General features: G+C 39.5%; 1 protein-coding gene across 2 annotated transcripts in view; it reads left to right on the top strand.

Moving 5' to 3' along the window:
- Positions 1–16,606, top strand: part of adcy8 (adenylate cyclase 8 (brain)) — a 253,231-nt gene that overhangs the window by 229,307 nt on the left and 7,318 nt on the right. For both annotated transcript variants that reach the window (XM_024419923.2, XM_024419924.2), the window contains one exon: positions 7,354–7,512. In XM_024419923.2, coding sequence (XP_024275691.1) covers positions 7,354–7,512 — 159 coding nt within the window. The remainder of the gene's footprint in view (positions 1–7,353; positions 7,513–16,606) is intronic.

Below are 16,606 nucleotides of genomic sequence, written 5' to 3'. Positions count from 1 at the left end.
AGTTTTGATGGGAAATACTAATTGTCTTTTATAAGAGTTAGTATCATTTTGTTAACCTCTCTGCGCACGGAACCCGCTAGCGGGCTGAAATTCCACAACATACGGTGATCGCTACATAAATAGTCATATTAAACATTCATGAAAATACAAGTGTCTCACATGTATCGAAAGCCTAGAATCTTGCTAATCCAACTTCAGATTTAAAAAAGGATTTACTGCGAAAGAATGTGATTATCTGAGCATAGAGCCTCATAAAAATAAAAAAAATTTAACCAGCACAGGCGTAACATAACCACAAACTGCATTAAAATAAATAGTTTACCTTTGACGATCTTCGTCTGTTTGCTATTCCAATGCTCATTGTTACACAATGAATGATCTTTTGTTTGATAAAATCCGTTTTTATAGCCTAACACAAAACATTTTGTGAACCGCTTGTGTCGTGAATTCCGTCGCATTCCATTTTCGACGACACATTCCAGGTAAATAACCCACACAGAACGTGACTTTTCCAGTCATGTTTGGTTTCACTGCAATCAACTGGTTTGTTTGTAACACAATCAGACCTGATGGGCCATTTCGCGGGACGTATTGACTGAAAGAAACCGATTTGAAGACAAGTCATGACATTGTGCACCAATGATTTGCCCGCTGTTTCGTTGATTGACTGTCTTTTAACCCAATGACCACTGATCGTCTTGAAATCTAGCTGGGTAGATAGCCAATGAGCTGAGCTAAATGGCAATATGCCATGTTTATGTGTTGCAAGACCAACCCATGTAGTAAGCTCCAGCGTAAAGTGAGTCATTTGCTAATTGAAGTTTCATACCGGAAGGAGAAACAAATATTACGCACTGCATTGTTTGGTGAACGCGCAGATTCAGCTGTTTATATATCAATCATTATGGCGACTAAGTCAGGGAAAGCTAAATCTAAGTCTAAATATACAGATGTACACACAATTTTATAATAAATTGATTGGGAAGGTGAGACCGATTTTTGTAGGACGATTCATTTAGCGATTGTGGAGGAATATTTTTTTTGAACGGGAGAGGACATCGTTTTGGACTGGTAAGTTCTTATCATACTAATGCCCTTGTTTGAATTTAATAATATAAAATATTATTTGTGATTTTTTTTTAAAATTTAGAAGCAATATATAAACATGTAATGTCATGAAATGTGAGATGCGTGTGTCTGCCGCCCCACCCCAACCCACATGAAATAGCCTATTTGAGGCTGTTGAGGAGAGGGCAGGACCACATCAATGGCCAAAGTGAAATGGAGACAGTAGATACAGCTGGTCTGTTGTAATATAATAAATACAGTAGATCTAGCTGAAATGTCATAATATAATAGAGACAGTAGATCTAGCTGAAATGTCATAATATAAAAGAGAGTAGATCTAGCTGGTAATAATATAATAATATATTCAACCTAATATATTCAACCTTCAACTCTCTATCTGTTTATTATACCTGTTGATACAGGGCTCATATGTGAAACTATTCTATTCGGTGTCCTGTGTGAATTTAAGTATGCTCTCTCTAATTCTCTCTTTCTCTCTCTCGGAGGACCAGAGCCCTAGGACCATGTGTCAGGACTACCTGGCATGATGACTCCTTGCTGTCCCCAGTCCACCTGGCCTTGCCGCTGTTCCAGTTTCAACTGTTCTGCCTGCGGCTATGGAACTCTAAACTGTTCATTTTTACTCTTGAGGTGCTGTCCTGTTGCACCCTCTACAATCACTGTAATATCCACCCGGCACAGCCAGAAGAGGACTGGCCACCCCTCATAGCCTGGTTCCTCTCTAGGTTTCTTCCTAGGTTTTGGCCTTTCTAGGGAGTTTTTCCAAGCCACCGTTCTTCTACACCTGCATTGCTTGCTTTTTGGAGTTTTAGGCTGGGGCTATATAAATTTGATTTGATAGAGGACTGAGGGTCTTCCAAATATTGAAAGTGTGTAAATAGTTACCCATGTAATTTTGTAAATGTATATATATACATTTTTTTAATCAATCATTATATTTTTTTCATTTTTTCTCAATTCTTTGGGGGGGGTGTGTTAGAATACCATTTTGGTATTTTGTATATAGTTATTTGTTTCAAAATGTCATTTTAAAGATGATACAAAAATTAAAAACGGATGGTTTTCTTCATTGTTTTATCTAAACCAGATCTATTGTTTTATATTCTCCTACATTCAATTCACATGTACACAAACTTCAGAGTGTTTTCTTTCAAATGGTCACCCCAAAAAGTGCTCCTCACTGACGATTTGCGGTTTTGTCTCACCATGGGTGATGGTCAGATTTGCATCTATTGTCGAAGGAATGAGCGTGACACCGAGGCCTGTATTCTGGAGTGGGATCGATTTGGAGGTGGAGGGTCCGTCATGGTCTGGGGCGGTGTGTCACAGCGTCATCGGACTGAGCTTGTTGTCATTACAGGCAATCTCAACGCTGTGCATTACAGGGAAGACATCTTCCTCATGTGGTACCCTTCCTGCAGGCTTATCCTGACATGACCCTCCAGCATGACAATTGCCACCAGCCATACTGCTCGTTCTGTGCGTGATTTCCTGCAAGACAGGAATGTCAGTGTTCTGCCATAGCCAGCGAAGAGCCCGGATCTCAAACACACTGAGCACGTCTGGGACCTGTTGGATCGGAGGGCTAGGGCCATTCCCCCCCAGAAATGTCCGGGAACTTGCAGGTGCCTTGGTAGAAGAGTGGGGTGACATCTCACAGCAAGAACTGGCAACTCTGGTGCAGTCCATGAGGAGGAGATGCCCTGCAGTACTTAATGCAGCTGGTGGCCACACCATATACTGACTGTTACTTTTGATTTTGACCGCCCCCCCTCCCCCTTTGTTCAGGGACACATTCCATTTCTGTTACTCACATGTCGGTGGAACTTGTTCAGTTTGTCTCAGTTGTTGAATCTTGTTATGTTCATACAAATATTTACACATGCTAAGTTTGCTGAAAATGAACACAGTTTACAGTGAGAGGATGTTTATTATTTTGGCCTTTATTCAGATTACAGTAATTTTTTTGAAAACACGAAATAATCTCCAAAATATCATATATAGCCTTCCCGCATGGATGTCTATTTCAGCACTGTTTCTCGCTGCTCAGAGAGATCCAAAAAGCTTTCATAAATCAATGAGATTTGTATTTTCACTGAATCTCCTTTTGTGTAATGGTAAGACTAGTGTAACACTCTCACCAGGCTTGAATTTGACTCTCACGATATTACCTTATGTATAATATCTGAACAGCATGGGATGTTAGCTGAGAAGGACATCTCCAATAAGAATCCCTATTGTAAACTATCTAGGGTGATGACAATAGGGTATTAACTTCAGATGAAGTGATTATAGGTTTCTGTTATTGTATCAGGATAGGCTATCCCATGCATTACATTCATTTGAAATATTAAATCTCTCCACCAAGGCAACAGACATAAGGTACAATATGTGTATTATTACATTTTCATAGCACAACATCAAAATAAATAAAAATAATAAACTTCAATGAGTCGTGCACAACCCATGTCCAAATTATTTCAAGCTTGCTTAATTAGCCGTTGGCGCATGTTGGAGCTAAAGAAAAATGACGAAACACATAAAGTCCAGAAGCACCCCTTAGTTGTGGTTACTCACTACTTGTAGATGTTCCTTGCAGGTTTCCTCACAAGATCCACTGCAAGCACAGCTATCAATGCAGACAGTACTCCTTAGCAGTAACCGATATTCCATGGAAACATGAACACATTAATCTTCCACAAGCTATTATCTCTCGGTGTCACATGATGCTAGGCTAACCTCAAGGCTGTCAAATACCTCCACGATGAGACCGTAGCTTCAGTCTCTACTCAAATCAAATCAAAGATTATTAGTCACATGCGCTGAATACAACAGGTGTAGACCTTACAGTGAAATGCTTACTTACAGGCTCTAACCAATAGTGCAAAAAAAGGTGTGTGTAGGTAAGTAAAGAAATAAAACAACAGTAAAAAGACAGTAACAGTAGCAAGGCTATATACAGACACTGGTTAGTCAGGCTTATTGAGGTAGTATGTACATGTAGGTATGGTTAAAGTGACTATGCATATATGATGAACAGAGAGGAGCAGTAGCATAAAAGAGGGGTTGGTGGGTGGGACACAATGCAGATATCCTGGTTAGCCGATGTGCGGGAGGACTGGTTGGTCGGCCTAATTGAGGTAGTATGTACATGAATGTATAGTTAAAGTGACTATGCATATATAATAAACAGAGAGTAGCAGCAGGGTAAAAAAGAGGGGTGGGGGACACACACAATGCAAATAGTCCAGGTAGCCATTTGATTACCTGTTCAGGAGTAAAAACTGTAAAAACTGTTGAGAAGCCTTTTTGTCCTAGACTTGGCACTCCGGTACCGCTTGCCATGTGGTAGTAGAGAGAACAGTCTATGACTAGGGTGGCTGGGGTCATTGACCATTTTTAGGGCCTTTCTCTGGTGTAGAGGTCCTGGATGGCAGGCAGCTTAGCCCCAGTGATGTTCTGGGCCGTACGCACTACCCTCTGAAGTGCCTTGCGGTCGGAGGCTGAGCAATTGCCGTACCAGGCAGTGATGCATCTGGTCAGGATGCTATCGATGTTGAGGATCTCAGGACCCATGCCAAATCTTTTTAGTTTTTTGAGGGGGAATAGGCTTTGACTGTCTTGGACCATTCTAGTTTGTTGTTGATGTGGACACCAAGGAACTTGAAGCTCTCAACCTGCTCCACTACAGCCCCATCGATGAGAATGGGGACGTGCTTGGTCATCCTTTTCCTGTAGTCCACAATAATCTCCTTAGTCTTGGTTACGTTGAGGGATAGGTTGTTGGCACGACCCGGCCAGTTCCCTGATCATGCCTACCACTGCTGTGTCGTCTGGAAACTTAATGATGGTGTTGGAGTCGTGCCTGGCCATGCAGTCGTGGTTGAACAGGGAGTATAGGGTGAGACTGAGCACACACCCCTGGGGAGCTCCAGTGTTGAGGATCAGCGTGGCAGATGTGTTGCTACCTACCCTCACTACCTGAGGGCGGCCCCTCAGGAAGTCCAGGATCCAGTTGCAGAGGGAGGTGTTTAGTCCCAGGTTCCTTAGCTTAGTGATGAGCTTTGAGGGCAATATGGTGTTGAACGCTGAGCTGTAGTCAACGAATAGCATTCTCGGGGAGAGCTTTGTACGCGTCACTGTGTGTGGAGTAAAGGTGATCTAGAATTTTTTTCCCTCTGGTTGCACATTTAACATGTTGATAGAGATTTGGTAGAACTGATTTAAGTTTCCCTGCGTTAAAGGCTCCGGCCACTAGTAGCCCTGCCTCTGGGTGAGTGGTTTCCTGTTTGCTTACTTCCTTATACAGCTGACTGAGTGCTGTCTTAGTGCCAGCATCTGTTTGTGGGTGTAAATAAACAGCCACGAAAAGTATAGCTGAGAACTTTCTAGGCAAGGAGTGTGGCCAGCAATTTATCACAATATATATTTATCACAATATACTATATACTATAATATACAAAAGATTTCCTTAGATTTCATGCACCAACTGTTTTTTACAAATATGCACAGACCCCCCCCCCGTCTAACCGGAGTGTGCTGTTCTATCCTGCCGGTGCAGCGTGTATTCCGCTAGCTGAATATCCATGTCGTCATTCAGCCACGATTCTGTGAAACATAGGATATTTCAGTTTTTGATCCTACCCATTGGTAGGATATTCGTGATCGTACCTCATCTAATTTATTGTCCAATAATTGCATGTTGGTGTGTAATATTGACGGTAACGGCAGCTTTCCTACTCGCCTTCTGCGGGTCCTGACGAGGCGTCCGGCTCTTTGTCCACTGTGTCGCTTCCTCTTGCAAATAACTGGGATGTCGGCCCTGCCGGGTGTTTGTAGAATATCATGTAAATCTCGCTTGTTGTTGAAGAAATCTTTGTCTAATCCGAGGTGAGTGAATGCTGTCCTGATATCCTGCAGTAAGATACGGTTGCAGAAACATAACGTACAAAATAAGTTACAAATAACGTGAAAAAAAACACGTAATAGCACAATTTGTCACGGCCGTCGTCGGAAGGAGACCAAGGTGCAGCGTGCTGAGCATACATTTTCCTTTATTATTGTAAATGTCGCCAACAAAACAAGAAACAAAGAAATGACCGTGAAGCTTAACAGCGCTATAGTGCCACAGCTGTCCCTGATTGAGAACCATAACCGGCCAAAACATAGAAACACAAATCATAGAAATAAAGGACATAGAATGCCCACCCAAATCACACCCTGATCAAACCAAATAGAGACATAAAAAGGCTCTCTAAGGTCAGGGCGTGACACAATTGGTTGGGAGCCCGTAAAACTGCTGCCATTTCTTCCTGCGCCAACAAAATTATAACTCTTTCATAAAATAAATTCAGTATTTCCCTTCATATCTTAGTAGGTATGGGTTCTGTTCTAGTTTTGTCGTCTTCTTTCATCATTTTCTCTACCAACGGTCCTAATGTAAAAGTCCATCCTTTTCTCAACGTCTCTCTCCCTCTTTTTTTCCCCCAGGCCTCCCGTTAACCAGGTCCACTCTCACATTGGCTACAGCTTAACAAGCAGCCCTATTGGTCAAAACCTAAACTTAAAAGTAAACCAAACTATTCACTTTCACATTAAATAAATATGTCTTCAAAAAAAAGTGCATTAACGTTACAATTTTGGAGCAATTCAATCACCTTTTAAATATAATACCAATTAATTCTAACAAATAAACTCTACTTGGTTTTAACCTCTAGTGACTCCCCATCCCGCATGCGGGAGCGTAATCATCGCCCGACACTAATTAGCATAACGCAACGGACATAAATATCCCTAGAAAATATTCCTATTCATGAAAATCACAAATGAAATATAATGAGACACAGCATAGCCTTTTGTTAATCACCCTGTTATCTCAGATTTTCAAAATATGCTTTACAGCCAAAGCTAGACAAGCATTTGTGTAAGTTTATCGATAGCCTAGCATAGCATTTTGTCCAGCTAGCAGCAGGTAACTTAGGAAAACTAGAACACCCCCCTAGTCACACCCTGACCTACAACACCATAGAGAACCCCGAGGGCTCTCTGTGGTCAGGGCGTGACAAATGGACTGTTATGGATCGTGAGCTCGATTCATGTGCACATGAAAATGTATGCACGCATTACTGTAAGTCGCTTTGGATAAAAGCGTCTGCTAAATATTATTCAAGGTTTGATGAAGATGCAGAATAATTTGTGATTTTATCTGAACTTTCCTTAACATTGTACCTGTTGTGGCACTGATATTTATTTTTACCCTCATAGCTGGAATACACTGCCCGGCTGGATTTCCTCTGGCGTGTCCAGGCCAAGGAGGAGATCAACGAGATGAAGGAGCTCCGGGAACACAATGAGAACATGCTCCGGAATATTCTGCCAAGTCACGTTGCCCGCCATTTCCTGGAGAAGGATCGGGATAATGAGGTCAGCTGGAATTATTCCTACCTTATTTTCGTCTGATAGACTGTTCGGGGTATGTTCAACTGTACCGTATTTATGGTATTTTTAATAACTAATGACTTGTGTGGTCCTGTGTAGCTCAGTTGTTAGAGCATGGTGTTTGCAATGCTAGGGTTGTTGGTTCGTTTCATGCTGGGGCCACTCATATGAAAATATATGCAGAGCATTGCTGTAAATTGCTTTTGAAATACTATTTCAGTGTTGGGGTCATACACAACCCAGTTTCATTTGTTTTACCTCTACTTGAACAAAACTCAAGTTACGTTACATTTGTGATTTGGAGCATGAAGAGGAGTTTTCACTTCTTTACTCAACCAAAATGATACTATTGACATATTTACCTATCAAGAGCTGTCGTCAAACATTCATCACAATTGGTTCCATAAACCTCAATGTATGCTAATTACATATGCCCGTTGAGAGCCGTAATTGATTTTCCGACAAACAAAGTGTGGCGGTGGTCTGAATGGTCGGCCTTCAGGATGCTTCCACGAAGTGCAGAGAGAGTAGATTCAGTCAGCCTTAAAGCTTTATAAAACAAGACACCCTTTTATTCATGTTTCCTTCTTTTAATTTGATGGTAATAACCTGTCAGTTGGTGGGAAATAACCCATTGTTCCACACATCCCCATATATGAGTCAGGGACTCGGTGTTGAAGGCTTCCGAATGTGAAAGGAAAGTTTTGAAGAAGATACGTTTTTATTTATTTACAGGGTTTACATACAAAAAAATACATATAAATACATACAACCTGGTCTTAGAGCGTTTAATATAATTATGTATGTAAATCTGTGACACTCCATTTAATATGATATTCTATGTTTCATATGGTTACATAAGATGGTTACTTAAGGCAAAAACGAAAGAAGGGAGATTGGCATTGTCGCGAATTAGCACATTTTCAACTGCTTACAACTGGTTAGCTACTTTGCAGCTACTTAGCATGCTAGATAACTCTAACCTTAAACCTTTTAGCGAACCCTTCCCCTTTAACCTAGCCCCTAGCCTAATTAAAGTTATCGAGCTAGCTAACGTTACCGACCTAGCCACCTAGCTAGAATTCTTAACGTATCGTACATTTAGCAAATTCGTAACATATTGTAAGTTTTCCAGATTTGTAACATATTTTATGTTTTGTAAATTCGTAACATATAATAAAAATTGTAATTTGTAACATCCACAAATACATACCATAGGAAACGTAACATATCATACTAAATGTAGTGTCTCTGATTTACATACAGAATCATACAAAATTCTCTGAGACTCGGTTTGGAGTAAAAGAAGCAGTGGAAATTTGAACATGAAAATATTGGTTTGGCAAACTCAATCAAAAAAGCTAATCGAAACCTCTACACACACAAAGGTTATAACATTCTGGTTATGGCAATATATAGAAAACATTTGGTAATGCTCAGTTTGTATATGCTACTTCCCATAGTTAAATTCAGCATGGGTCAACAATAGGGATCATCAACTAGATTCAGCCGCGGGCTGATTTTTTCTTGAGCGGATGGTCGGGGGGCCGGAACATAATAACAAATAATTTGTAGACTGCAAGTTAACTGCAAGAATCCCACACAGATATATAACTCCTTAGTCATATCTTGTCTAAAACATAATCATTTCAAACCTTGCTTAACTTCTTGCGTCGAGCAATCCCGTATCCGGGAGCGTAATCATAGCCTCAAGCTCATTACCATAACTATTCATGAAAATCGCAAATGAAATGAAAGAAATATATTCACTCACAAGCTTAGCCTTTTGTTAACAACACTGTCATCTCAGATTTTCAAAATATGCTTTTCAACCATAGCTACACAAGCATTTGTGTAAGAGTATTGATAGCTAGCATAGCATTAAGCCTAGCATTCAGCAGGCAACATTTTCACAAAAACAAGAAAAGCATTCAAATAAAATCATTTACCTTTGAAGAACTTTGGATGTTTTCAATGAGGAGACTCTCAGTTAGATAGCAAATGTTCAGTTTTTCCCAAAATATTATTTGTGTAGGAGAAATCGCTCCGTTTTGTTCATCCGTTTGGCTAAGAAAACCCCCAGAAAATTCAGTCATTACAACGCCAAACTTTTTTCCAAATTAACTCCATAATATCGACAGAAACATGGCAAACGTTGTTTAGAATCAATCCTCAAGGTGTTTTTCACATATCTATTCGATGATAAATCATTCGTGGCAGTTTGGTTTCTCCTCTGAAGAAAATGGAAAAATACACGCAGCTGGAGATTACGCAATAATTTCGACGGAGGACACCAAGCGAGCACCTGGTAAATGTAGTCTCTTTATGGTCAATCTTCCAATGATATGCCTACAAATACGTCACAATGCTGCAGACACCTTGGGGAAACGACAGAAAGTGTAAGCTCATTCCTGGCGCATTCACAGCCATATAAGGAGACGTTGGAACAGCGCCTTCAAAATCTGGGGCATTTCCTGTTTGAAATTTCATCTTGGTTTCGCCTGTAGCATCAGTTCTGTGGCACTCACAGATAATATCTTTGCAGTTTTGGAAACGTCAGAGTGTTTTCTTTCCAAAGCTGTCAATTATATGCATAGTCGAGCATCTTTTTGTGACAAAATATCTTGTTTAAAACTTATATCTAAGAAGTTAAATATGTATATGATCACATCTCTCTATTATGCGTGGGAATACTTGGGAATAGATTTCCAAAATTCAAATCAATTGGAGCCGATTTCCTGGTGTTTTTACAGTATTTTATTTCCAACAATGAACATTTTAAATAAAAAATAAATAAACAAATGATGTAGTTTTTTGCTCCGAAAACTTTGGTTGGGGGGCCAAGTTAAACCACCCACGGGTGCCAGTTGGCGAACCCTGGTCTACAATATTGCTACATTGTTAGAGTATTGGGACACAGCCAAAACACCGTTCTGGGACCAAGCTTCTCCGGTTAAGAATAAAGCAGCAAAGTTTATAAAGTCACCCCCTCGCTCCATCTGTTGCATAGTTCCAGTTTCATGGGTATTACAGTCTGACATCTATTATTAACAACAAGACACGTCGCCGTATATCTGCCTCAAAACAGATCTTAGCCACTGCTTCCAACCACAGTTGAATCTTCGTTTACCAGTTTGCTTTATTTTAACGGATGGCCTAATTTCAATGTTTAGTGGCTGATGAGCACTGAGACGTTTTATCTCTACTTTTCCTTCATAACGCACATTTTGAAAATGATAAGATGATCAACATGATTTGAGTTTCATGGTATCTTTTCAGCTACTGTGAGTTGACACACATCAGTCCAATCAAAGTTACCGGAGAAAAGATGTTGATTTATCTGTGACCAATGACCTTGAGCCTTCTTGGACTGGCACTGCCAAGGGCCACCCAAGCAGGCAGAAGCTGCCTGGTCCTCAGTCAGCTCTCCCAGTAGGTGCTGCTGTGTTGTTAGTGACATCACCCTTAAGCAAATCACACGAAAACAGAGAATATCAACAACGCCAACGGTCTTTCGCTGGCTGCCCAGAAGGCATGGAGGGAGGCTGAAACAGCTGCATTCTGAGGCTGCCATACTCAAAGACAATTTACCAAAACAATAATATGATATGGAGGAGTTGAGTATGCTTCTTTATATGCTAACTGGTATGATATAATATTGTGCTGCGAGTGAATGTCAGAATTATATGCAAAACAGCAACATTTGCTGGATAGTGGTTGCTCTGAATGATGTGTCGCCACGTGAAGTTTCCCCTAGATGCAAATCTAAAAACCAGGGAGTCACGAATGGAATGCAATGGGTTGTTTTTATGGATGATTGATTAATTGATAGAGAGAGAAACTATGTATCAATTAATCAGTTCAATCAAAAACATTTTTGGGGGTATCAGACAAATAAAAGACAAATAGTTAAGTTTTAATTTAGAGCAAAATGGTATAGTATATCTAAAACCTTTATGCACAGGAGCAAAGAGCATCCACTCAATAATTAATCTCATTAAGCTAGAGATTAATTAATTAAACCATAATTGCTCAATTGCCCACGTATGAAAAATATACAAAACCTGTTACTAAGTTAACAAAATTATTTACAGTACCATTGTTTAATAAGCTTGAACTTTGACCCACTACTGCATAAATGAATTGCGAATGTAGTATCATTCAAAGGACTGCTAACTTGTATAGCTATTTTTAGTCTACGTATTATTCTATCTGAATGAATGCCTTGCCTACCTCAACTAGCATATTTGTGATGTATTAACGTTGCACCCTAGTGGTGATGATTTGACAGTCCCTCATAATTTGCATCCCTGCTAGGGGCAAGGGTAGAACTAGATGAGTTGGTGAAATGGATTAGCATACGACTGGAAAACATTGACCTTTCCGTGCAAGTATTCGAGGAAGCACTAACTTAAACTTTCATCACAGCCATGTTGATTACAAACAAAACAGCTTTGTTGCATTTTGTAACTCGGGATTACATATTCGGTTGTCGTGGAAAAGACGCATCATTAAAAATGTTTGTAAATAACTGGTTGCAGTTCAGAGCCAATCTGGATACTAAAGAAATCCTGAGGGAAATCGAATCCCGAGGGAAGTATCAACAGCTTTATGCTATGGAGGTACAACATACTCCATCGTGGAAAGATCCGGCTACCTCACAAAATAATTCTAACCCGACAGGAAAAAGAAAATGGGTAAAAGTAATGTATAATATCCCCAGGTGTAAAATAGTAAATCGCGGCTACTTCTCAGAGAATTTCGAATTGTCAAGAGGAGTTAAACAAGGGTGTCTGCTGTCACCATTTCTAATCGTTATGACCATCGAAATGTTAGCTATTAAAATCAGATCAAATAGCAACATTAGCGGATTAGAAATCCAAGGCTTAAAAACAAAGGTGTCCATGTATGCCGATGACTCAAGTTTTATATTAGCTAGATCCCTGCAATGTCTCATTGAAGATCTAGATAACTTTTCTGGACTCTGGACTAAAACCTAATTATGATAAGTGTACAATATTACGTATTGGATCTTTTAAAAATACAAATGTTACATTACCCTGCAGTTTACCTATAAAATGGGCTAACAGTGAAGTAGACATACAAGGTATTCATATCACAAAATATATATGAGCTCTCCACAATGAATTTCAATATAAATGGTGTAAAAATAGACAAGATCCTGCAACCATGGAGAGGTAAATACCTGTCTATTAATGTAAGAATTGCCCTGATTAACTCCTTAGTCATATCTCAGTTTACTCACTTACTTATGGTGCTGCCTACTCTTGATTTGTTTTTCAAATCATATGAGCAAAATATATCTTGCTTTATCTGGGGCACTAAAGCAGACAAAATATAGCGTGCCTATCTATATAATGAATATGAATTGGGTGGGTTGAGATTATCAAATATAAAAGCACTAAACCTCTCTCTAAAAGCTTCACTTATTCAAAAGTTTTACTTGTACCCTAAATGGTTCTCAAGTAGATTACTAAGAAAAGCTAATTCGTTGTTTAAAAAATGGCTTTTTTGCCTTTGTGCAGATTGCCATGTCTCATTTTTGATTAATTGAAAATGATACTTTTTTCAAAGTATCTCTCTTTCAAACAAGCATTGTAGAGCTGGCTACAATTTCAGTTTCATCCCCCTGAAAAGATTGAACAAATATTACAACAAATATTATAGCTGAACTCAAATGTGCTGGTTGATAAAATACCTGTATTTATGGGAAATATGTTTGATAAGGGTATTTCGTTTTTAAATGATATTGTAAATTGGAATGATAGAGTTATGTCCTTCATGGAGTTATCAGAATTGTATGGGAATGTCTGCTCAATCCCAGAGTACAACCAATTGATTACAGCATTACCCCAAAAATGGAGGAGGCAGGTGGCAGACGGAGGAGGCAGGGAACTAGTCTGTCTGCCAAATATAAGGAAACAAAACTAGCGGAGGAATAAAAATAGCATAAATAGGAAACTATATCAGTTTAATTAGAGGACCAGGATGTTGACAGCTGTGTCATACAGATTGCAAAATAGTTGGGAAGAGATTGTTGATGTACCAATTCCATGGTACAGGGTGTATGAGTTGATATATAAAACGACGCAAAATTCAAGACTTTGTGCTTTTCAGCTAAAATAATTATATAGAATTCTTGCCACCAACAAATAGTTGAATATTTGGGGCATTCAATCGTTGAAGCTCTGCAGATTTAGTTTTTACAGCTAATGCCGGTTTTCCTGAGCCTGATGCCATGCAGGTGTTTGTACACGTGCATATACACACACTCTCATCAAATGCACACATGTGCACATACACGGACGCACACACAGGTAAATAGTGCCATGCATGCACTCAAACATATTCAGTTGACCTTGCTGTTATGATTTTTGTTGTCCTTGTTGTTTTTTGCATGATTGTTTTCTGTTTTCCTTTGTCTTTCTCTTTTGTTCATTTTGTTGGTCGTTGGTGCATGGGGGGGTCTTGGGGGTGGGGAATGGAATATTTTTTTAAAAATTATTATTATAATTTATTTGCATTTCTTTTGGGGGGGGGGTCTCGGATGGTTGAGGGACAGCTCTTGGGGAACTGTGGGGGGGACCTCGGAGGGCTGGATGGGAGCTTGGGCCGGTGGCTGATGGATCGCTGGTTCAGGTCCCCATTTTTTTATATATATATATTTTTAGATCTGTAGAAGTGCCCTTGAGCTGGGCGTTGACCCTGGTTGCTTCTGTGTGTCGCTCTGGATGAGAGTCTGTTAGATGACTAATGTGATGTAGTTGTTGAGTGGAGGTATATTGTATGTTTTAACCTGTAGCGACGCCCAGCCCGTGAACGGGACCGTTATCATCATCTGACACTAATTAGCATAACACAACGGACATAAATCTTCCTAGAAAATCTTCCTATCCATTAAAATCACAAGTGAAATATATTGGAACACAGCGTAGCCTTTTGTTAATCACCCTGTCATCTCAAAATATGCTTTACAGCCAACGCTAGACAAGCATTTGTGTAAGTTTATCATAGCCTAGCATAGCATTATGCCTTGCTAGCAGCAGGCAAACTTGTCACGGAAATCAGAAAAGCAATCAAATTAAATTGTTTACCTTTGATGAACTTCGGATGTTTTTACTCACGACACTCCCAGGTAGACAGCCAAAGTTAATTTTTTCCCAAAATATTATTTTTGTAGGAGAAATAGCTCCATTTGTTCTTCACGTTTGGCTGAGAAATCGCCCGGAAATTGTGGTCACCACAACGCCGAAAAATATTCCTAATTAGTTCCATAATATCGACAGAAACATGGCAAACGTTGTTTAGAATCCATCCGCAAGGTGTTTTTCTAATATCTATTCGATAATATATCCGTCGGGACAATTCCTTTTTCTCTAGGACCGATTGGAGTAATGGCTACCTCTGCAACCTCTGCAACCCAGCCACCATGAGAGCACTTTTGCAATGTGGCTGCCTGGGGCACTTCCGGATTGGATTTTTCTCAGGCTTTCGCCTGCAACATCAGTTCTGTTAAACTCACACACAATATCTTTACAGTTTTGGAAACGTTAGAGTGTTTTCTATCCAAAGCTGTCAATTATATGCATATTCTAGCACCTTTTCCTGACAACATATCCCGTTTAAAACGGGAATGTTTTTTTCTCCAAAAATGAAAATACTGCCCCCTAACACCAAGTTAAACATTACATTTTTAAAAAATACAAAAAAGAACTAGATGTGTGACTAAGTATTGAACCTCTTGCGACGAGCAAACCCGTATCCGGGAGCGTAATCATAGCCTTAAATGCATTAGCATAACGCAGCGGACATAAATACGCAAAAAATCGCAAATTAAATAAAATAAATATATTCAAACACAAGCTTAGCCTTTTGTTAACAACACTGTCATCTCAGATTTTCAAAATATGCGTTACAGCCAATGCTGGACAAGCATTTGTGTAAATTTATCATGGCATAATGCTATGCTAGGCTCTGCTGGCAGCAGGCAACATTTTCATGAAAATAAGAAAAGCAACCAAATTAAATAATTTACCTTTGAAGAATTTCAGATGCTTTCACTCAGGAGACTCCCAGTTAGATAGCAAATGTTCCTTTTTCCCAAAATATTATTTTTGTAGGCGAAAAAGCTCCCGTTTCTTCATCATGCTTTGCTGAGAAATCGACCGCAAAATGCTGCAACTATAACGCCAAACTTTTTTCAAAATTTGCCCCATAATATCGGCAGAAACACGCAAACGTTGTAGAGGATACATCCTCAAGGTGTTTTTAACATACATATTCGATAATATATCCGTCGAGGCAATTGGTTTCTCATAAGAAGCGATTGGAAAAATGGCAACGTCAGTATTTTACGCAAGATTTTCTGCGGGAGACACCATGTGACCACATGCTATATATGGTCCCTTACAGCCATTCTTCAATGGAAATGCCTACAAAGACGTCACAATGCTGTAGACACCTTGGGGAATACGTGGAAAACGTAAGCTCATTCGTAGCTCATTCACAGCCATATAAGTAATCATTGGCATGAGGCGGTTTCAAAAAATGCGGCACTTCCTGGTTGAATTTTATCTGGGTTTCACCTGTAACATCAGCTCTGTGGCACTCACAGACAATATCTTTGCTGTTTTGGAAACGTCAGTGTTTTCTTTCCAAAGCTGTCAATTATATGCATAGTCGAGCATCTTTTCGTGACAAAATATCTTGTTTAAAACGGGAACGTTTTTCATCCAAAATGTTTAATAGCGCCCCCTAATGCATAACTGGTTAATCTACAAGACTAACTAAAATGAACTTAGACCCTTTCATGCAGTCAAATTACCAAATCGCCTCATGGGTGGAATGTCATTCATACTTTTCATGATTTATAATTAATGATTACAAATCCAGTGTTTCATTGTCGAACGGTTTTGTTATATTTCAGTCTTCTTTGATGTATATAAAATGTCATATTGGGATGCAAACTCAAAAATGAGCATATATCTCTATATCTGACATGGTACAGGTGTCTTATTTTTTTGAAGCTCATTACCATGTGTGTGAGGTTTACACTTTT

Source organism: Oncorhynchus tshawytscha, linkage group LG10, assembly GCF_018296145.1.
Source record: "Oncorhynchus tshawytscha isolate Ot180627B linkage group LG10, Otsh_v2.0, whole genome shotgun sequence".
NCBI classification, from domain to species: domain Eukaryota; kingdom Metazoa; phylum Chordata; class Actinopteri; order Salmoniformes; family Salmonidae; genus Oncorhynchus; species Oncorhynchus tshawytscha.
This window is presented reverse-complemented; position numbering and strand designations above follow the sequence as displayed.